At 36.3% G+C, this 23,718-nt stretch overlaps 1 protein-coding gene and 1 pseudogene across 4 annotated transcripts; one reads left to right on the top strand and one right to left on the bottom strand.

Moving 5' to 3' along the window:
- The first annotated feature begins 965 nt into the window (after positions 1–965).
- LOC147505917 (diphthine--ammonia ligase-like) lies at positions 966–7,348 on the top strand (annotated as a pseudogene). The gene is made up of 12 exons (XR_015193511.1): positions 966–1,164; positions 1,248–1,319; positions 1,528–1,607; positions 2,444–2,669; positions 2,785–2,817; positions 3,304–3,386; positions 3,463–3,535; positions 3,985–4,324; positions 4,430–4,761; positions 5,386–5,723; positions 6,118–6,479; positions 6,987–7,348. The product of XR_015193511.1 is annotated as a diphthine--ammonia ligase-like (transcript).
- Positions 7,349–8,697: 1,349 nt separating this feature from the next.
- Positions 8,698–14,836, bottom strand: LOC147505916 (Pentatricopeptide repeat (PPR) superfamily protein). 3 transcript variants are annotated; one of them, XM_086558307.1, is made up of 5 exons: positions 12,457–14,836; positions 12,294–12,365; positions 10,548–10,715; positions 10,342–10,443; positions 8,698–8,876 (listed from the first exon to the last, which is right to left on the bottom strand). In XM_086558307.1, exon 1 carries the CDS (start codon positions 14,819–14,821, stop codon positions 12,503–12,505), a length of 2,319 nt encoding a protein of 772 aa, XP_086414433.1. In that variant the 5' UTR covers positions 14,822–14,836; the 3' UTR covers positions 8,698–8,876; positions 10,342–10,443; positions 10,548–10,715; positions 12,294–12,365; positions 12,457–12,502. The 3 variants fall into 3 exon arrangements, with proteins under 3 accessions (XP_086414433.1, XP_086414432.1, XP_086414434.1); XM_086558306.1 differs by having other exon boundaries at positions 10,342–10,437; XM_086558308.1 differs by having other exon boundaries at positions 10,342–10,437; positions 10,548–10,597.
- Positions 14,837–23,718: the final 8,882 nt, after the last annotated feature.

Below are 23,718 nucleotides of genomic sequence, written 5' to 3'. Positions count from 1 at the left end.
ACGTTGAACTCTTTTTCAGTCTTTACTGGTGCCTGGTGGGTGGGGAACCAGACTTGTTATTGCTTTTGAATTGGAGATCATGTACTGCAGACTGCTGTTGTATAATCACTATGTCACAATGACAAGTCTCGAATTGGTGGTAGCAAATACCCAAAGATGCTCTAAGGGGCTATTTGTTTTTTTGGGTTAAGTTATAAGAGTGTTTTATAATACTATGTGTTATAAGAGGGAAAAACAAACCAAAAAAATGTTCAAAATCACTGGGCCACATCTTATAAGAGATTATAAGACCTCAAGGTCTTATAAAAGCATTTCCAATGCAAGTGAAAATAATCTCCCACTTATCACTACCACCTCTGCACTACGGTGAAAAACAAGGTAAAACTGTGCAATGCAAAGGTGAATAAAATATCTTGGACGGGATGTTAGATTAAATCGCGGAGGCTTTTTTGATCAAGAACGTAACATCCCGTCCGTTGATTTTGTCCGGTTAAAAAACCGAAAAAACACGCGAGACAGAATGAAACATTACATCCGAAAAAAAAATCGAAAAAAACACACGAGATGAAATCCAACATCCCGTCCGAAGTTAACAAGTCAGGCACCATCTCGGTGAAAGATTTCACCTTGAAATCAACTGGGGACTAAAATCACCAGTTTTTCACCTCTTCATTGCACAGCTATTTTCCAACAAAATTGGTGACTATAGTCACAAACCTCCTTTATTCACCTGCATTGCAAATGCTCTAAGAGGCAAAAACAAATGACCCCTAAGTCTTACCCCCCTGCCCCTGCCCCTGCAGTCTAAGGAAGGAAGTTGGCATCGTTGAGTTGGATTTCAAAAGTTATTACGTCCCATCGGCCCAATTAGTCAAAGCCCAAGTCCAAGTCCAAGTCCAAGCCCTTACAGCGTTGTTCTTTCCAAAGCTTTGAAACAAGTATAATAAGCGGAAGCGAGACTTTCCAGGGCTTCAACACTCTCCTTATTATTAAGCTTCTTCCTCGTTTTTGGGTCTGACGAGTCTGGAATAACTTTTTAATAATCAAATAATATTAATATAAAAGCTAGTTTTAACGGTTAAAAAAATGAAGGTAGTTGGACTAGTTAGTGGCGGGAAAGACAGTTGTTATGCTATGATGAAGTGCCTCGAATATGGGCATGAGGTATTACCCAATCTCCTTTTCTTCCAAAAAGATTACTTCTTTACTCAAATTTTTTATTTTCACAAATTTTCTTTCTCTGATAGATTGTTGCATTGGCTAATTTAATGCCGCTCGATGACGCTGTTGATGAATTGGATAGCCACATGTATCAAACTGTAATAAGTTGTTCAATGCATTCTCGAGTTTGCCTACTTTTTCTTATAATAGTTGGTGTCATCACTGTGGGCAAACAATCTCTTTGTTGGAGTACGGATAATTTTATGTTATCATTTGAATGAATGAATGAATGAAACTCGACTTTACTGTAGTTTTTTTCAGGTAAACTAGTCTATACTCTAAACCATGTATCTTTTCTATCTTTAGGTTGGTCACCAGATTGTGGTAAGCTACGCAGAATGCATGGGATTGCCATTGTTTCGAAGGCGGATACATGGATCTACGAGGTAAGATACAACTCTTTTGTTAATACGAAACGTCATGTTGGTTGAAATTGCTTTTTTGCACAAGCATAATGTGTTTCTTGTATGGGAGACTCTTGTGCTCTTACAATGGAACAATATCCAGTATTCGTTACATTTATTTGCAGCTTTCTGATACTTTGCGAACATTTGATATTGCTTTTACCAAAAGTATTTTCCTGGATCAACCCTCTAAGTCATACATCATCATGAGTGTTGTCTTTGCACACATGCTGAGTAGATTAGTGATAATGTGGAAGTTTTAATGGAACATTAAGTTATCATCCGCAATTTCAATCTACTTTATTTTATTTAATTTTTGCTCCGTTACTGATAAAACAGTAAAAGAATGAAACAAAAATGGAAGAAAAAGAGTGAAATTTATTGGCAATTTTGAATAATATCTTTGGAATTTATTAAGTGGTTATATGAGTCCCTCATGTAGAGTTTATTAAACTGAATACTTTGTCCTGAGCCTCGAATGGGTATTTAATTGTGTTACTATGTCCCAACAAGACCAAATGCTTCCAGGTTGTTAGTCTTTGAGGAATTCATCTGTCCCGTCCATTGTGAGATTGAATCCATCTCTCATAGGGTCAGAAGACGCTGGTCATGCATTGAAAGAGAGTATAAAGTTCTCTGCATATAATATCTGGAAATCATCCTGTATACTTGTTTGAAATATATTCTTTTTCATACGGTGGTAGCATCCTCTTTTTCTAATTGGCATTGTATAGTAGACATGATTTCTTCTTTTCTTCTTTTCTTCTCTAATTTCCTTGAACACTTGCTTATAAATCTTATGTAATACTGTCACATAGGCATCAAAAACTTAGCTACAGAATGACTCGTGGTGATGAGGTTGAAGATATGCTTATTTTAATAAGTGAAGTGAAACGACAAGTACCCTCCATAACAGCAGTTTCTTCTGGTGCTATTGCTTCTGATTACCAAAGGCTACGCGTGGAAAACGTTTGTTCAAGGTTAGGGCTTGTTTCATTGGCATATTTATGGAAACAAGATCAATCTCTGCTCCTTCAAGAAATGGTAATCCTTCAGAAATTATTTTGACGATGCTTTCTTCTTATACTTGAAGGATTCTGCTTATAGTTATCATATATATATTTGGCTAATAGTATTTGTCTTCTGCGATCATAAACAGATATCAAAGGGAATTGCCGCTATCCTTGTAAAGGTAAACCTACTAATCCAACATTTTATTACTTTGTTTACAAGTATATATTTGATACTTTTTTCTAAAATTATTCAATTATTGCCTAGCAATTTTACTCGTTTCTTTGCATCACTTGTTTGCTAAGACGACTAGACCGGAACTTTTTAAAGATTTGAACATTTAAGGCGTGTTGTTCATTCATGACTTTTGCACTGGACGTGTCTTTACTGGAAAATAACATTTCCTAACCTTTCCTATTGTTCTTTTAGTTTGTATATCTGTGATCAGTTTCCTCTCACTACCATGTATTCTTGATTATAGGTGCTCCTTGGTTTCATTGATCAGTTAAAAGAAAAAGTCAAATATTTGCATTGATTGCCTGTAGTTCTTACCCTATCAAGTCCACAGTCGTCCTTGCAGCTATTTCTCCTGTGTACCAATTGGTTGATTGATTTCCTCATTCGGTGTAGATTATAAAAATTAAATTGAGCTTTTGAAATGTCGCAGGTTGCAGCCCTAGGGCTGGACCCTGCAAAGCACTTGGGAAAAGAAATTGCCTACATGCAGCAGCATCTGCTTCGCCTGAAAGAGTATGTGAGGGTGGACTATCTTACTTGGTAATGGATTGAAAGGAGTCTATCTGAAATCTCTGTGTTTTCTCCGCAGGCTTTATGGTAGCAATGTATGTGGGGAAGGTGGAGAGTATGAAACACTGACGTTTGACTGCCCTCTTTTTACAGTGTGTCTCAACTTCTACTTTCTCCAATCATATTACTGCCGTTTCTTCTTTCTTCCAACATACATGAGATGTTTTGCTGGAAATTTCCGAATTCTTTCTTCATTGAGAGATAATAACATTGTAACTTAGTGTCGTAGGGACAACATTTGTATTTACCTATGTTACATGGACACGCCATATTTTTAAAATAACCCGTGTCGGATAGGTATTCACATGTCCGTGTATGGACACATATTGTACGGGATATACCTTAATATTTTTATATTTTGCATGTCAGACACTTCGTATCCGTGTCGGGTATGGACACACGTGTCCGTGTCAATGTAACTTAGGAATTTACTGTCAGAATTTTCTGCTCTTATGTTATTGTGTTAAGATTGGATCGCCATTTGGAATGAAGTCTTTAAATTCTATAAAAACTTTGTGGTATTTAACTTCCGCAATTTCAGACTGCTCGAGTTGTGCTCGATGGTTTTGAAGTTGTGCTGCACTCCTCGGATTCCATAGCCCCTGTTGGAGTTCTTCACCCCACTACTTTTCATTTGGAACACAAAATTGGACCCACTTCTTCCTGCAGTAACAAATGGAATGGCGTCTCAAATGAAATGGGATTCATATTTGAAGTTCAAGGAGACTTTGTAGCGAACAGTGAGCCCAACTGCAAGTCTCAAGTTTTAGCCTCTGATTTTACTCTGCCAACAACTTCTAAGCTGCACATTTCAAAAACTAAACACAATAATACATTTTCAATGGGATGTTGGGTTCATGATCCACGTGGAACTTCAGAAGGTAATTAAATTTCAGAAAAAATAAATCATCTCCCCTATCATGTTGTACTTGAAATTTGCATCAGCTTGAACTAATTCCCGATGTTTTTCAAATTTCCATTAACAGGTTTGCAGAAGGATCTGGCTACTATTCTCAAGGCAATTGAGTCAGAACTTATTAAGGATGGTTTTGGCTGGCTGAATGTTCTCTACATACATCTTTACATTGCTAATATGAATGATTTTACTTTGGCGAATGAAACATATGTCAGTTTTATTACGGAGGAGGAGTGTCACTTGGGCGTTCCTTCCCGCAGTACAATTGAACTGCCACTGTTGCAAGTGGGTTTGGGCAGAGCGTATGTTGAAGTTCTTGTAGCAAATGACCAGAGCAAGAAAGTTTTGCACGTCCAAAGTATTTCTTGCTGGGCACCTAGTTGTATTGGACCATACAGCCAGGTAAAGGGAACATGATATTTAATTTACGGTAGTCACAGCATGATAATTTTGTAGTGTTGGTATCCTAGTGGGAAGCTTCCTTGAGGATCTTAGAGATGCTCTTGTGAACTTAATCTTCCTATTAAATCTTTTCCGGCTTCATAATGTTGACACTTGAATGAGAGCACAGAACCTCATATCTGAAGACCAATCTGGCCATGATTGTCTATCAGTAATTCAGTGTCACCCTACACTATATTTTAGTGAGTAAAGGTTTGGCTGAATCAACTTAATATTCAGGTTAAAATTTTCACAACAAAGGATCCAGTGCCTACCCCCGCCCCCACACACACAAACCCTTTTTCCTTTCATTTTCCCATTAGCAGTGCACAAACACTCTTAAGAATATTTTTGGTGTGTTTGTGTTAACTTTTGAATTTTAATGCATGTTTGTAATATTGTTACACACCCTTGAATAAATCACTCTCAAATTTGTTTTCTTGCATTGACAACCATAAAGTGATACCGTATAAATATACAATATAGTGCCCATCTGCATCAAACACAGTTTATCATTACCAAAACAGTTTTTTTCATTTTTTAATTTCCCCTTAAAACATCAAAAGTCACTTTTTATTTTTTCAGGCAGTGTTACACAAAGAGATACTTTACATGGCTGGCCAATTGGGACTTGATCCACCTACGATGAAGCTTTGCTCTGGAGGGGCTTCTGCAGAAATGGAACAAGCATTAGAAAACTGTGATGCAGTAGCCAGGAGTTTCAAGTGTTCTCTAGCTTCGTCCACAATTCTTTTTGTCGTTTACTGTTCAGCAGCACTCGCTTCCTCTCAGAAAATAGAAATTCAGTCCAAGCTTGAGGCATTCCTCGAGCAAAGAAGTGCTTCTGACCTTGACAGCAATTTTATGTGTAAATCTTTTGACCCCATGGTCATATATGTTCTTGCACCGAACCTGCCAAAAAGGTACCATAGTTACATTACTCATTACTGGTAGTCTGGTAGTACTGGTATATTGATCTTTATTCTTGGGTTCACAAGAAAAGTCACATGTAGGTCATATTTTAGTTTATGTAATTTTTATCTTCAACTGAAAATTCTTGATTTGTCTGTTATTGGTATTAAATGAATCACTCAGAACATGGGAATTAGATGAAACTTCCCAATAATTGAATTATGAAGATTAATACTATGGAGAAAATGTTGATCTTCATAAAGCGTGAGTCCTGAGGTACCTGTCACTATATAAAAAAAGGATTATAAACAACAGACAAAGATAACAATATACCCTTGGGATATCTTGCTCTTGGGAAATATTAGGTAGGTAACATGTTTTCTGTCTTATTTAATTCTCTTGCAGTGCACTTGTGGAAGTAAAACCCACACTCTATGTTCAAGAAGATGACAAGATGGAATGTGTGAGTGATACAGAGGATTAAGCCCTCTGTAACTTCCCAAAGTTACTGGGGCTTTCAACATGTAGCTTCCATTGGTTCTTGCTGTCAGAAATATGTTATCAATAAAAAGATATGTGCTGTTACCCTGAGTATCAATGAGGAACATGCTTCAAATATCTGTTGCGAATCTTTAGTCGCCATGCAAGATCATGGAGACTGTCAGTATATCGAATCCCAGAAGCGCATAAAACAAATTACAAGGTTCTGCATTTATCTTCTTGATAAGATCCTTCTAGAAAGTTATTTCTCTTGGGGAGACATTACGGTCAGTTTCTTTTCCTTCCCAAATTTCTTCTTTGTTTTTATCTGCAAAGCTTTTTATTCAACTTGACTATGCGATTGGTTATGTCACTCCTCAAATAATTGGAAACTCAACTTCTTAGCACTGCATTTTATTTGTTTCGGATGCAATTGCTTACTTTTGAAGGGCATTTAAACGTTAATTTAAATTATGGGCTTCTCTAATTTTTTTAGGGCCTTTTAAATAGTCAATGTCTTTTGTCCATCAAACTGAAGATGAAGAAACGCTGATGTCTGATTACAGTGCTTATCAGATGCCAATTTCGAAATAAGTTAGATAATGAGAAACAAAACAAGTTTGATCAGAATTAACTCTAGGGTTGCGTAAAGTTGGCCTGAGCTGTTTGACTGACCTGTAATTAATGTTCTTTTCCCCCCTCTTATTGTACTGTGGTTTCTTCCATTTTTCAACTGTAAATATGGTTTCTTCCATTTTTCAACTGTAAAACATGTGAGGTCTTTTCTTTTGCAGAGTCTGAGATTCTACTTCTCTACATGCCTTGATATGTCCACAGATGCGTTGTTCATCATCTTCACAGATGCATTCAATGAATTTGCAGAGATAAGTCAGAGGATCAAGACGGGGACAAAGCCTATGTTCAACCTTGTTCCTGTCTTGGGCGCCTGGTAAATCTGCTGTGTCCATGGATGATTTGATCACTTGTGAACTATTTGCATCCAAACTGTAAAAGTTTCTGTTAAGAGTTGAAGGACGAAGCTTGATTTCTTGCACTTATCAGACTGATAAGATGCCCAAGGGGAAGGAAAATCAAGTTGAGTGGCAAAAAGCAAGCACCATATACATGCCTCAAGGTGAGCAACTATACTCAGCTATAGGAACTGCAGTATTTTGCCAATCTATGTATACGTGCTACCGAGTCCTGATCTTCATAATCAATGGATATCAACCGGGACAGAAGATCAGTGCAAATGGATTTGATGATTATTCCAAACACAGGGTTTTGGTGTGCCCACTTTTCAGACTTGCTAAAAGATATTGAGCAGAGATGATTATTCAAAACATGGTATCATCTGTTGGGGCCTGGCACATCAAAGTACATCAGGGTTTCTTCATTTTCAAATTCCTACCCCTTTTCTTTTTCAATCAGTTTTTTGTAAACAATTCATCGGGTTTTGTGTACTGATGTCGTTAGTGTACAAAGAACATGTACGAAGTTGAATAGTGAATTTGTTTCTGACCAGATTTATGATTTACAAGAGAAACCCTTTAATTTAAGTACTCAATTTCTTAGGTCCTTTGTATGACCAGAGCATGTCTAACCTTACCTTTGCTCTGCTCTGGTCATAGTTGCGCCAAATGTTATAAAATGATAAACGTGTTATAGGTCAAAACAACTCAAGCTGAATCTCGAGGGATTTCCGTTGAAGACTCATAGTTCTTCCTTACCAGGATTCCAAGAAAGACTACATGGTCTAATACAAATCAACTGATTAACCGTTTCGAAACAGTTTAGTGAATGTCTTGTTTTGTTACTCAAAAATGAGTCATAGAACTTGATACCATACGAGTTGCACGCGCGAGGATAGCCAATTGTGAAATGTGAAACCAGTAAATCTGTCCTGTGGTTACTTGATACTATTATTCTAGACCTGTGGATACACTATTTTTACTATAACCATTTTTTTTGGATAAAAACTCCATAGATATATTCATATTAAAACATGCATAATTGCATCCGGACAGTACATATAATAGTTCTTTATAACTGATTCTATCATGTCTGGACCTGCGTGATCAGTAACTCTTTGATGCTGGCGGGTTCGATCATCAGTAACTCTTTGATGTATCATCCAGAGACCTCACCTGCGGCACCTGAAAGCTAATTTTAGAACACAAGAAGCAATAAAATTCACCGCATAACATGAAGACTAGTTGCAAAAGAAGTTCAAAGCTAATCCACTTAAGTCAGCACATCAGTTAGCTAGTTCCAGAAAATTGGATGCTAAATTATTTGAAAATATCAAGAATGGACATAACATTTTTGGCTGATGATATTACTTTTTAGCTCTTTTAGTCCTTCCTATGAAAATAATGAATGAAGTAAAGAATAGAGTGGATGACAGATTAATGCTAAAAGCACATCAGTTTAGATGTCCTAAGCCTAACCAACTAGAATCCCTCGACTGCAACTTGAAAATGGACTAAGACAAAGTACGCAAGATTTCAAGGTATTCAAATATTTATTAGTTTACCAATCAGCATAGTAAACAGAAGTCAAAATCCCACCTTCGGTTCAGACAGAATCAAGTTCCATTCTTCTTTGCCTTGCTCAGTCATCACCAGAACGGTGCCTCTGCCTAAACTCTTGTTAGCTATGGCGAGCTCATTCAACAGTGATCCCTAAACACAATGACATTACTGAATGAGAGACTACAGAGTCATGAAAAAAAAAAATTTGCCAATCAGTATGCAAGAGTATTGAACATGCCTTGCTAGGTTCTTCTATCAGCAAAGAATAGCAGTAGATTTTCCTTTTCCATAGAACATTCATAGAAACCAAAGAATCCAAAATAACATAGTAATCATGCTTATACGCAGTGTTTAGTTTTCTCATAGTAATAATGCTTAATTTTGGAGTTCTTACTTGTTGTTTAGGGATGTTATTACTACCACTTCCTTTCCTTTCGTAAGTTCAGTATTGATACAAAAGAAATGCATGTGAACATAATAGTATAGTCATTTTGGATAACATCGGAAAGTGTGAAAGATCCCTCCAGCATTAGCAAGTCAGTTGCATGTGGGATATCATTTAGATGAACATAATGATAGTTTACTGATTACATGAGAATGTTCTTTAACAAAATGGGTAGCTGTAATACTCTAATTGCAAACAACCTGGTTAAGCGGGTAGTCGGACATGTGATATTCTTTGGAAGTTCGCCATTAGGTTGAATGAGCTGATCCTTGTACGTACAGATGACAATTTTGACCAGAGCACCAAAATAAGATGTTTTTCCTTAAAACTCTACTTCTGCCAGAAGGATCTTGATACTTAATAGTGTGTTTAGCAAGTTAGGTTAAACTGATACTAAGTGGTTCAAGTGTTTAACAAATAAATGAACTTGGCTAGTTGTACTATAATAGCAATTTCTATACTGACACTGGTTTGACCATGTTACCTAGCTACCAGCGGCCCTTGTTAGTATCAAATCTTATGCTCTCATTTGGTAGAAAGACCTGCAAAACAACGCTCTGCACAATCTACTTTCTTTGGTGAGCACTGTAGACCAAGCTACACTGAATAATTCCAAAGACGACCTTTTCCAAGTTACTCTAATCTAATTTTATTAGTCTTTTTTATTGCTGAGACCTCCCATGCATACATGACCAATTGAGAAGAAGACACCTTGTTTTCGTAGGAGCATATCCATTCTAATTGATAAAAAAGCTGGCTTCCACTACTCTATAGGGTGGAGGACCCCCATATTAATCATTTTAGATTCAAGAGAACTTTCTTGTCCCTAGGTAACCCTACCCTTCATGCCTCCACAGTTGGATGGGTAACCAGAGGCCTTGCATTTTTCATTTTTCTTTTTCCTACAATCATTAATATATTCTTTCTTACCACGTAAGAAAATGATCAAAACGCTCACATCTAGACCAGTGATGCAAAAAACATGAGTTTCAGTCTTAACATATTTCTATCCATCCTTAACTAAAAGCAAGTTGAAATACAAAACACAGTGGCGTTTTCTGAGAGAACTGAGATCATGATAAAGTGATAATATATGTTTATGCTGCATATGCATTATATAGAGCAACAGAACAGATGTTTTCTAAACAGGAAGTGGAGTCATAAACATACCAGCTTATCTCTTCCACCCAAGAATCAGGGTATGGTTTTTTTCAACAACTTCACTTCTTCCCTTCCTCAAAGAATCAAACTTTTCAAAAATTGCATCTGGAACTTGCCAAAGCATCATTCGAAATATAAGCATCCCACCAAAACATACACAAACTGAAACTAGTCTAGGACCAATTGTCCAATTCCTACAGAGATTGCATGGTTACCTGAATCAGCTACGTCCAAGATAACCAAAGGCAACATGCCAAGCTATCATCTGTCACACCATATAGTGCCAACCCGTCAAGACATATAAGCAGTAGAGTGGTAAGTAGCAGAGCCAGCGGCTTAGCATATGGATGGACTGATAACACTGCATTGACCAGATGTGCTAGCTGTTTGTACAGAGAAACTTCTTATACAATATTTTCTGATGATCTCAATGATTTTGAAACATGATCAATGTATATGTAAAGGAGAACTAAGAAAAATAATGACGTGAACGAGCCAGGCAGAGCAAAAAACTATAATCTTTTGTTAGAAAACTGAACACTTTCTTGTGGTTGATCTACAATATCCAATAAATTACATGCTTACAATCTCACATTAAGCTTTGAAATCTGATACTGAAAACGTAAAATAAGTATTCCACGTCTTAATACTTCATTTGGATAATGATTCAATTGCAGTCTTAAATCTATAAAATCGTACAATAATACGAGAGCTCAATATACAGTCATGTGCACATGAATTTTTGAAACCAAATGAAAGTCTTAGCATATAGCCATACATACCAGTATACCACATTATAATACTTAACATGGGGATCCGTCAGCACAAACTTAACATGGGCATTGGTCAGATCTTTAATTACATAATATTCATCACTATTCCGATACAGATAATGAATCGTGTATTACGAGTTGACATTAACAAAATCAGATCCTATCCGCATTTATCTAACCTGGATCCACCCATTTAACACTTTATTTTGGACCATGTCATTGTAATAGCCAGTAGCCACTAAGCGCCAATAACAATACTAAAAACTCATAACAAAAATAGACTTTACCCTTATTTGCAATATCCATAAAACAAATTATGGAATTTTTGGAGGGATAACCAGAATTTGCTGACATCACAAGTTACTCAACAGCAATTAAAAGACTTGACTTTCTTGAATCAGGCTCTACTAGTTCATGTTAGGTTAAGATGATTGCATGGCATGGTGCGTCAATACAAAGCATGTGAAAGGGCAAAGAAAAAAAGTAGAGCACGTCCATGTTGAAGAGAAGAAAGGTGGACACATGGTGGAGAGACAAGTAATTGCAATCAGACCACTAACTGAACTGAAGGGGCTCTCCCAACAGAGGCCCTACAAAGGTTGTCTGGTTCATCCTGTCCTTCGTATCGATGCTGCTCTTTTACATTTCTACTTGTCTATCACATGAATTTATTTATTTTTGTGTTCATTTCCAAAATTTCTGGCTCAAAAGCTTACTGTTTGATTACAAACCTATAAACAACCAGGTTGCTGAATATTAATGACAAGAAGGAAGGTGTAAATTAGTATGGAAGGTCTTAGTGACATGGAGTGAATGAGTGGTGAGAAGTTTAACAGAGGAAGGTATGGAAAATGGAAGAAGAGTAGTGCAAAACTTATTAACCAAAGATGCAAGCCAAAATCTCACCAAGAAAGGACGTGGTCATCTGCAGCTGTCCTATACCAATTGATATATATAGGTACCACAGGCACCATGGAGATGCATGTTTCTAATTCTACAGATAATTATATGGGTCATTCAACATAGGTAAATTCTTCAGCTAGATGGCAATATGGAAGGAAAATCTTCTTTTGGCAATTGTTGACAAGTCGTTTTATAGTCCATGAATTTGCTTCCTATGGGGAAATGCTGAATAACAGTAAACATGATGAAAATGACTAATCTTGATTGTGCAAATTAAAATTTTACCTGTAAATCTACAACTTCGTTGTGTAAAGAAAAGTTTTTGTATGGCACAGACGAGACAGTTGTGACAATAATCTGCAATTAAACCACAAACATAACAGAATTTTAGGTAAGACTTTTCACATATGACTTTGCACTTCAGAACTATTTTGAATAGAATGATTACCATTCGATTGACAAGATACTCAAACTATTGCGAGAATTTGTTAGGTTCACCAATAATCCTTGCAAGAGCAGACACCATCCTTGAAACTGTGAAACCTGTTATTATCCCTCACAATTATTTCCCTTCCAGTCAACTTTGAAATCACCTTAATAGCAGCATGGCAATCTCCACACACCCTGAGGTTCTTCACCACCCTGATAACTGACCCTGCTTCACTGACAATTAGTGCAAAAGCAATTGCCAGCTTCTCACTATGCGTACCCACCATCTCCTCTTTCTCTTCCTCTTCAACATCTCTCAAGACAAAACTCTTATCAGCTAGATATCCTAGAATTCTCATCTTCTTCCCCAGTTCTCCCAGTAAACCGTGAATTTTAGCTAGACACTTGTGAGACCGATCCCCAGCTACAAATCGATGAATTTTGCCACCATACTCTACCCAACTGCACCCAGTTGTCTTCTTCACTCCCCTGATATTCATGTCTCCCATGATTCTGGAAGCATCTTGCCACCTTCCAGCTGTTGCATAAATATTAGACAGTAATGCATAGTTACCAGAGTTCTGTGGTTCGAGCTCAAAGAGTTTGTAGGCCGCGTGCTCCCCTATCTCTACTTGTCTGTAAATTCTACTAGCATTCAAGAGAGCCCCATAAACTCCTGCATGTGGTGCCATAGGCATTTCATCGACCAATCTCTTGGCTTCATTCAGTTCACCCACTCGACCTAACAAATCGACCATGCATGCATAATGATCTACAGATGGAGCTTTGATTGACTCAAAAATCTGTCGTCCTTCTTTCACTAATCCTGCATGACTGCATGCCGTCAATAAGCCAATATATGTAATTCGGTCTGGCTCGATAGCTTCGTCTTTCATCTTCAACATCGTCTCAATGGCCTCGGTTGCATAGCCATGCCCTGCAAACCCAGCTATCAATGAATTGTAGGAAACAACATCTCTTGCTTGCATTTCACAGAAAATCCTCTTAGCATCTCCCATGCTCCCACATCTTGAGTACATTGAAATCAGCGAGTTATAACCCGTTAAGCTAAGATTGATATGATTTTCAGTAATGAAGCTCGTAACCCACTTACCCAATTCTAGAGCACCCAGATGCCCACAGGCGGAGATAACGCTCACCATGGTTACTTCATCTGGTTTTAGATATTTTTCCATTGTCATTTCTCTAAAGAGCTCAACTGCCAAAGCTGACTGTCCATTTTGAGAATAGCCTGCAATCATTGAATTCCATGAAACGACATTCTTTTCAGGCATCTCATCGAATAGCTTCCTCGCTGATTCTATGTCACCCATTCTTGTATATGCTGAAATCATTGCATTCCAAGACACTGCAGTCCTATGTGTTCCCATCTCCTCGAAAATCTGTACCGCAGTTGTGATATCCCCACATTTGGCATACATGTCAAGGAGTGCCGTCTTGACAAAGAAATTCAGATTGGCCTTCCTCCAGTCAAGTGATCCTACAAGAGATTTGACAAGATGAGGATCACCTTGTTCTGAACACGAACAAATAACAGTGACCCACGTTGTGTCATCCGGTTGAATCCTGGCATCTTCTCTCATTTCCTTAAACAACTCAATAGCCTGTTCTACAAACCCCTCCTGCGCATAACCGGAAATCATTGCATTCCAAGACACCACACTTTTCTCAGGCATCATATCAAAATACATCCTAGCATTTTCTAAATCACCACATTTAGCACAACCACTAACCATAGCAGTCCAAGAAACAACATTCTTTTCAGGCATCAAACTAAACAACCCAACAGCATCATCTTTATAACCCCATTTCCAATACCCAGACACCATAGAATTCCAATCAGCAATAGCTCTTTCAGGCATTTCATCAAAAACTTTTCTACCCAACTCTAGAAACCCATTCTTCACATACATATCCATAATAGCATTCCTTACATAAGCATCACAATCAAAAGCCGTCTTCAAAACATGACCATGAACATTCCCTACACTCTTTCCAGCCATTTTAATCAATATAGGATACACAAACGCATCCATTTCAAAATAAGCTTGCACCCTCATTTGCTTGAAGAGCAAGTAAACATCTTTTTCAACACCCCCACCTAAACTATAGTAGAATTTAAGCATGTGAGTGAAAATAAACACATTGGGACGTAAAACAGAGTCGAAAACAGTACGGGTGTAAGATAACGGAGCGTGAAGTTGAGTGCATTGGCAAATGAGTAAGGAGATATAGTAGTTGGATTGATGAAGTGAGTGTGTGATGATTTGTGCATGGATTTGTTTAAGTTGTTTTAGAGTTGTTAGTGAGTTTGTTGATGATAGTAATGTGCCAATTCTAGGTATCACCTCGTTTCTTGACATTGTTTGCAGTGAAGAAGAGAACGGGTTTGAAAATGGAAAGCTTTAAGTATCCGTAATGGAAAATATTATGGCAGTTGTTTCAAATTTCGATAAATATTGCGATATTTAGACCACCAATTCTTAATATTTAGAATTTGTGATTATTGATATTGATGAAATGTTAATCCTATACACACTATTTTAAAAGTCTAGTATTCAAACTTTATTCCATTTTTTGTTTTTGAGAAATTGACATGTTTTGTGAAAATGTTAAAAACTCTCAATGGTCTTAAAAAAACTAACCAAAAAACTAACTTACATATCTAATCAAGTGAGCGGAGCGAATGTTCTGGGCCGAGAGGGGTATGTGGACAAAAAATCATTTGGTTGGTTTATGCCTGTCTGTCCTCATCCTTCATCTCTTCTCTTCGCCCTCTTCCTTTCCATGCCCTCTCCACTCTCCCTCTCTTGAGTCTCTTCTCATGCCCCCACTACATAGCAGTATACTAATATATAATGAGAAAACTTATCGTTGATTATTAGTTCCCGTATTTTCTATCTTAAACAAATCTTTTTTATATATATATTATAGCTCTCCCCTCCTCAATTGAGGAAGCGTTACTAGAGTGTCCATGTGTCCAGACTAATTATGATAAATCAGGAGGAAAAAGCTGCGAAAACTAAGAAGAGTCGCACGAAATTAAAACGAAAACCCATAACCTCTTTCTTTTCCACTCACTCATTCAAAACCCCAAAACCTCTTACTTCTCCGCTCACTCATTCAAGCTCTCTAAGTCTATCAACGTAACTAGGGGGATTACGAGAAAGATGGAGAAAAAAACTACCAAAAAAATTGAGAAAAACTTGCCTAGAGAAAAACTACTCCAACTCAAAATGGAAACCCAACAAAACCCACGACTCTCGCACGAACTGATCTCTCTCTCCTACTCTCTCTTCTCTACCAACCAACCTAAATCTCAAAACCCTAACTCTGAAAGTCGAATCAGTCCCTCGAATTGACCTCTCTCCTCTCTTCTCACTACATCCTCTTTGCAACTAAATCCCTAAGTCTCTTATTTGATCTCGAGACAGCAGACAACCTGTTCTATTCCCTTGATTTTTTGGTTGATAGATTTGAGGTTAGTTCTTTCTTCTCCTTTTCATTCCATCAACTATCAATTTTGCGTTTTTCAAAGTTCAATATTGCAGGTTTAGGTCATCACTTGGGGAGTTTAATTTATTCACATAATCAAGTTTCTTCTCAATACAAAGATTCTGGGATCAACATTTTTGTACAACTTTAAAACTTGTATCAGTTTAAATTACCAAATGGAAAGGCAAAATTAAGATTTTAAACAGAAATGCACGTAACGGATCTAAGATGTAAGCTTCTAAGAAGTACCCACTTATAATTCCATCTTATACTACACATATTTTGATGAGCTATATTTCTTTTTAATCTAGCCCAATATGAGACTATTGATTCCTTCCTTTAACCTTTTTCTCAACTGATGTAAAATTTTTCATTTTTTAGCTCTTCAAACTTGAAGATGTAGCAATGGGCATTTGGATTAAACAATTTAAGAAGAGTGGTCAAGACGTACATTACATCAATGATGATCGGTTTTATAATACTGGGTGTGAATCAGATTATATTCTCGCACATTACCAAAACCCAAGAATGATGTTATGCCTCTAGGAGAAGTTGCAAAAAGAACATCAAGCTCACTGTTGTTACTAAACATATTTTTTAGCAGGTGCCAGCTAACTTACTTGGGATGAAGTGCCTACCAGAGAACTGGGTGCAAAGCTACCAAAAACCATATATTCATTTTATATGAAGATCCTGAACCTTGATGTTGAACTCAACTCCTTGACAAGAGAGTTTTAGGACTTCCTGACTTCCATATGAATGAGCAATGTCTTGCATATGAAGTGTATCAGATAAGAGCTATGCGTCGTCACCTATTTCCTGGTAAGTAGGGGGTGGGGAGAGTATTGAGAATGCAATTTGTCACACAAATAGGTTGACTTTTGGTCTTTTGCTTTTCTACCACAAAATATCATAAAAATAAAAAACAATAACTTTTGCAAGGGCATTGGTCATTTAAGTTTTATGATTATAGAAAGACAATAAATAAGATACCAACGAAAGCTTTCTTTTAGTACATTTTTACTGCAAGGAGAAATAGAAAACAGTGTTTGCATCTGTTGTACCTGTCCTTACGAAAACCTTGAGCGCACGATCATTATAACGTTGAACTTTTTTTTTATTGGACCTTGACTTGGGCATCATAGTTTGAGATTTGAGTTAATATCATTTTTTCTTCTTGCAGATATATCATGGCTGGGAGCAGTTGAGGCTTCCTTTGCTTCACCATAGCTGATTCGTGGTGTCGGGTTCCAAATATTTTGTGCTTCTGGTACATTCTTTTGCATTAACCTCTGTTGTTTATGCACATGTCACCAATCCTCACCTTTGTTTTAACCCTCAAATTTAGTTTTCAGGTGAAGTTGCACAAGGTCAATCTCGTGATTGGCCTGTGATAGTTCATAGCTCTTATTATGCCCTCACTCATTCAGACTTGTCACCTTGAAGGCGCATACACATGTTAAGGTTCTAAGCGATATTCTTCTCCGCCAAAGTAATTTCAAAGTTTTTTTTAGGTAAAATAGTTGCCAATTAGTAAGACCTAATAAGAAGGGTTTTGAAGAGAATGCTTATTTTGCTCTTGATTACCATAGGGTGGATATATATATAAACACACATCAATCCCTATTGTTTGTACAAGACATTTTTGTCAAATACACAAAGTCCAAGCCAGTAATTTGATGTTATATGTTCAAGTCCTGTATATACCTGTTGTGAAATTAATAGTGCTGGAATCCACTATTATCTGTGGAATTTTCTACTTTTGCTCTAATATTGAGTTTTTTTTTACTCCGATTATACTTTACTTTTTTTAAGTGTTCTTTCATTGAATGTCCTCAGATTTCAGAATTACGACATTCCTTTGCATGGTTAGTAATTTTCAGACATTATTCGGAGCACCTAGCTCTTGGTTTACAGTAATCAATAGTCACTACTTTATTGTTCTTCAACAGTGAGTAAACCAGCTTTTACTATATTGATTTAGTGCCATTATGACTTTTTATTGTTCTTCAACGATCATACCACTTATATGAGACACAATACATAATATTGCGTAAACATTCGAATACTTTTACCTACCAGCTCCTTAAGCCTTTTTCCATTTTCTCTTTTGCAAATAGTAATTTTAGATAAGGCTAGGGGTTTAGTCGTCTATAATTGCAACATACAATGAATTGACTTGACCTATGACTTTCTTCTAAATTTACATCCCTTGCATTGAGTGCTTATAGGGATGTAATTTCTTTAAAAAGTAAGAGAGTTTATGTATTTAATTTCTTCTGTAGCTGTGACCTTCACATCTATCTCTCTTCTATTTAATGTGGATATATCAAAGTTTTTGATACTTAATCATAGTCAAATTTCCAACATTCAGAAAAATTGTTTAGGGGAATGGTGTTGCTTCAACATATATGTAGGGCACTATGGCTAATCAATATTACATATTGAAAGTTGAATGGGATGTCATAATATGTATTGGTCTAATATCATAAATACTAATGCGACGATGTATTTTAAGTTTGATTTTAACTTCTTAAGCAATTTTGTAATCTTTGTCTCCTCATTTACTTTAAATTGATAATTCAGTAATTAGCCGCAATGATTGAAAAAGTTTAGGTGGGACTTGGACACTTGGTACATATCTTAATTGTTTACCTTCTATTAGCCGGAGATTTTAAATTACTGAAACTGAATGGTTCAAAAATAATGTACCTGATGACATATTGTTGATGACATTTTACTATATATAATCTATTGCACAAGCTTACCGACACAAGTAATGCTATATTGAGACCTTAGAGGAATGGAGATATGGGGGTAGCGCAACTATCATGAGTATTGTGGAAACAAAATGGTGGAATCTTTTAACTTACAAAGAGAGTTTAGACTGAAAATCAGTATCTCAATAGTTAACTGTTATTTTTGGGCTTAGTCATGCATGAGAGACATAATGATGAGATTAACTTAATCCTGCTGGAGTTCATAGCTACAACAACATTTTAATTAAAGGATTTAATTGAAGGAATTTGTTAGGTGGAGATTGATTTCAAGGATCTTATTAAGTACTACAATGATGAAGACCAGCGGCGGGTTTAAAATGTTCTTTTGTTCGCTATAACTTGACTTTGAAAGGTACATGTATTGGCTCATGGAATTTGTAGATAAATAGGCTCACAGGAACTGGCACCCACGCACTCAAGCATGACTTCTTACAACATCTTCATCATCTGTTATTGCAAGCTCAGTGACTTAGATGGTGTTTGGGAATTTTTTGAACTCATCTCTATTTATGTCTATTGTTTCTGTTGTGTTTGTGTGTGTGTGAGTGCGGCCAAAATTTGGGAATCTTTCTCACAATGAACTGAAGATTTTATCTTTGTAATATATTTTGTCACCGTAATGAATATTATTTTATTATTATTTATTTTTCAAAGGCAAGTTTGTGCAACCAGCAGTTTGGATAGTGGTGTTAGCCACATAGGCACATAATATCCAAAAAGGTTGAAACAACAACAATACAGGAAACAAGACAAGCATTGGATTAATAATCATAGTAATCATAGTCATATATCTATGTACATATGAATTTGGTTGGGTTCATTCAAACTTTTTATTTTAATTAGTACAAGTATGTGTTACAAGTTATTCTAATTTTTTGGCAAAATTGATTTATTGTCAAGAGATTTGGGGATAATGTTATATGCGTGTTGGGAAAAATATTAAATAGGGCCGTGTGAGTATTAGGATAAAATATTTCACCACATTGAGGTGCATGAAGGGCACTACATGTTCAGCTCAAAATTACTTCTGTGTTTATAATGGTATTCGTATTTTTAATCTAATTTAATTTAATTTTTTATATTTATATTGGAATGCCTTGCTATGTATTTTGATATGAGTTGCATCAATTCATCATCGTGCTTGATTATAAGTTAGTGATTTTTTCAAATGTTATATAGTTTTACACTTTGGTAATCCTGAAGTTTCAAAATGATACTGACAAACGTTCAGACAATATAATTAAACTTATTATATCCAACCAATAAAAAATATTTTACTCCTACATACCTACGTACCAAATGTAATGACAACTACGATTATATAGTGTTTGTCTTTTAGCTATTTACAAAGTTCTTGAAAATTGCTTTCAATTGAATCTTTGCTTTGACTTGAGTAAAACTTATGGAAAAATATAATTTACATATCTCATATATAGCTTTGCATTATTATAAATTTTTTTTTCAAAATAAAAAAATAAAAAATAATCATATATAACTGCACCCGTTCGTAGGACGGGTTCGAAAACTAGTTTAAACTTTAGGTTAAATCTATGGTGCGTAGGAGAGAGAGAAAGTAAAGGTGAATATGGGCCACTCACACACAGAGATTGAGGGTGTATTGCTCCACAAGGTATTGGATCTATGTCCTTTTAGGCTGCGCACCCATACATCCTGCGCACTCGAAAGTTTCACCCCCTAAATGTTCATTGCGAGGGTACATATCTAATTACAGATCCCGTGCTTTTAAGTTAAAGTCAAAAGTGTAAACCAACGGACGCACCGTTTCGATATATATCCCGTACTAAACCCATATATATATACGTCACTTATATTTCGATGCTGGTTAGCTAGATATACCACGAGATATATCAGCATTGACTGGAATTATTGTACAAAACCCTAGTAAGGGAGTCGTTTAATGACAAGGATGAAAATGAGGACGTTGATTTCATTGTTGATTGTTTTTGTGATTACTTTATCATCTAATTCTTGTAATGCTTCATCAACTGTTCAACCTATTACAAATCAAATCCATCGATTTGCTGCATTACAACTTTTCAACAACCCCATATCAAGGTTTTTAATTTATTAATTTTGAGATGATGTCACTAGTTATTTCTTAATTTGCATTTTCTAATTTTGTTTTTCTTATTCACAAGTTTAGAGGAAACGTATGAGGCTTTAGGAACATTTAAGGTTCTTGGCATAGAAACAGATGTTGATTTAACAACAGGCTAGTCGGACATGACTTTTAAGTACAGATGACAATTTTGACCAGAGCACCAAAATAAGATGTTTTTCCTTAAAACTTTACACTTATACCAGAAGGATCTTGATACTCAATAGTGTGTTTTAGCAAGTTAGGTTAAACTGATACTAAGTGGTTCAAGTGTTTAACAAATAAATGAACCCGGCTACATAGTTTACTCACTTTCATTTCTATTTTCCCCTCCTCCCTCTGCATCTGACCAATTTGGATCATAAATTGGTATTGCTGTTTCTTCAATACCAGTCCAATTCCACACATGCTCAACTAAGTCCCTTTGAAGATTAGTAGGTGTAACTTCATTTCTGATTTTATTTATTGTTTAAATCATTTGATAGACAAAATGATAACCATCATCTTCCTGATAGAGCTCAGGTATTTTTTCATTCCTCTGAACTTTCCAATTCCATACTCCACTTTCACGTTCATTCTCAACAATCATATTATGCATTATAATGCATGCCTTCATTATGTCCCTAAGAACAACAACACTATGTCAACACGCAGAAGCCTTAATAATATGACATCTTGCCTACAAAACTCCAAAACATCCTTTCAATATCTTTTTTTGCAGCTTCTTGACGTTGACTAATGATCTTTTCATGATTATATCTTGGATAACAAATGGATTGAAAAAATGTGCCCCATTTTGGGTAAATACCATTAACAAGATACTATCCCATATCGTAGGCATTACCATTCACATTAAAATTAACAGTAGGAGCCTCACCTTGCTCTAATGAATGATTCAAAAACATGAGAACGATGAAGCACGTTAATCTCATTATGCGAACCTGGTAAGCTGAAAAAGCAATACCAGACGTAATAATGTTTGTCTGAAACAGTTTCAAGTACCAAAATTGGTTCCTTCTTGTACCCCACATGTTGTCCAGCCCATCCAGTTGGACAATTCTTCCACACATAGTGCACACAGTCGGTTGATCCAAACATTCCTGGAAAACCTTTCCGCATTTTCAGCTAATATCCTAGTCGTGTCGGCCTCAGTTAGTAATCTCAAGTACTCTTCCTCAAACACTGTGATTATTGCAGCACACCAACGCTTCATAGATATAGTTATTGTGGAATCTCCAAGTTGAGTTGAATCAAATGAACAACCAGTTGTTAATTGTTCAACTGCAGCTAATCCCTTCTGCAACAATTTTCAACATATACGTAAAAAGCTCACAAAAATGGAAGTAATCGTCGAATGCTACAACAATTTTCAACATATATGTAAAAAGCTCTCTTTGCATCATGTACCTTCACCTATACTTATGAAAAGGCCACCTATAAGGTGTTGTGAAGTAATCCCTCAGTATAGCTTGTTTATGTACATCACCACCATCTCTAAACGTATATGCTCTGCCCATCACAGATCTATCGTGTTTGTTTGTATCCACATCTTCAATGGCTACTTGAGTCATTAATGCCCCAGCAATGTATAATAACTGTTGCCTCCTCCTCCTTCGCCTCATTATATCATTATGCTCATCTCTTACTTTTTCCATGTAATCATCTTCAGTGGTAATACCAGAAGACAAACTATTACTACTAGATCCCCATAATTAAACTTTGGTTGATTGCAATTTTATCTTGTCTAGACATTTTTTTCAATATTTAGCTTGGTTGTGGGGAAAAAAATGGTTGTTTGTTTGATCTAAAAGAAGTGTAAAACGAACTATGTAAGGTAAGGTTGCATGTGATAGCTAGATTTTGGTCCACACTCCAATTGACAACACATTTTATTCAAATGTACCATAGTGATAGCTAGATTTTTGTTCACTCTCCAATTGATAACACATTCTATCTAAATGTATCATAGTGATCAACACATACCCTCAACAATCTTAATGTATGGACCACCATCAATAAGTTCAATGCATGGAAGGCGCAGTGTGATGGACCTATTAACCAGATGGGATGTTTCATTCCGTCTTGGTCTACACAATACATAGTTGTTTCTAAAATATGCAAAACTCAGAGATACAACAAAAATCTTGAAAAACATCCAAGTCTAACACAAAAACTCTATACAAAACCAACTTATAATTCCTGAATTTTTTTTTTGCCATAACCTCCTTTGTTTTATTGACATATTCATATCCAAAACCTGCAAATATTTTCCTAAATAATAAATAAGTTATTACAAACAACAATCCCAAACACCATATTACAAGTAATGGTACACAATTATTACAAACAATAAGAATTTAACTACAAATAACTATTGAGACCTCCTCCCCCTACGAGAAGGCTGGCTCAAAGAGCTCCCCCCCTACGTCGTTGTCGCCTCTCTGGTTGAGGTTGAGCTTGAGGTGTGGCACTTCTAGCATTCTCCAACTCTTGCACACGTCTCTGAAGTTGCAAAGTTTGATTTCGATCTTGCTGTAAGTACTCAAAACTTTGACGAAAGGACTCCATGAACGACTCATGCATGGCATAACTCAGAGAGCTGTATGTAGTTAAGGAGCTCCAACCTTACTTCCTCCTGTTTAACAAAACAAATGCATGTTACATGTTATAGTGAATAATAATAACAAATCATAATAAATTTAAATCATACTAACCATGGCTAATTGCTCAAACTGTTCTGACAAATCTTTGACCAATGCAATGCGGCATTTGCTGGTGGAATATGTATGCTCATCTCTTGCCCCTGATAATTAATCATGCTCTAGTGCCAAATGTTAGACTCATCAAATATTTGTGGAGTTCTCTG

The sequence above is a fragment of the Coptis chinensis genome, chromosome 4 (assembly GCF_015680905.1).
Source record: "Coptis chinensis isolate HL-2020 chromosome 4, ASM1568090v1, whole genome shotgun sequence".
Classification (NCBI taxonomy): Eukaryota; Viridiplantae; Streptophyta; class Magnoliopsida; order Ranunculales; family Ranunculaceae; genus Coptis; species Coptis chinensis.
Note: the sequence above shows the minus strand (reverse complement) of the source record. Positions and strands in the feature narration are given on the sequence as shown.

What these genes read in the sequence shown, in the direction of transcription:
- LOC147505916 (XM_086558307.1), bottom strand. Translation starts at nt 14,821, where the DNA reads ATGTCAAGAAACGAGGTGATACCTAGAATTGGCACATTACTATCATCA.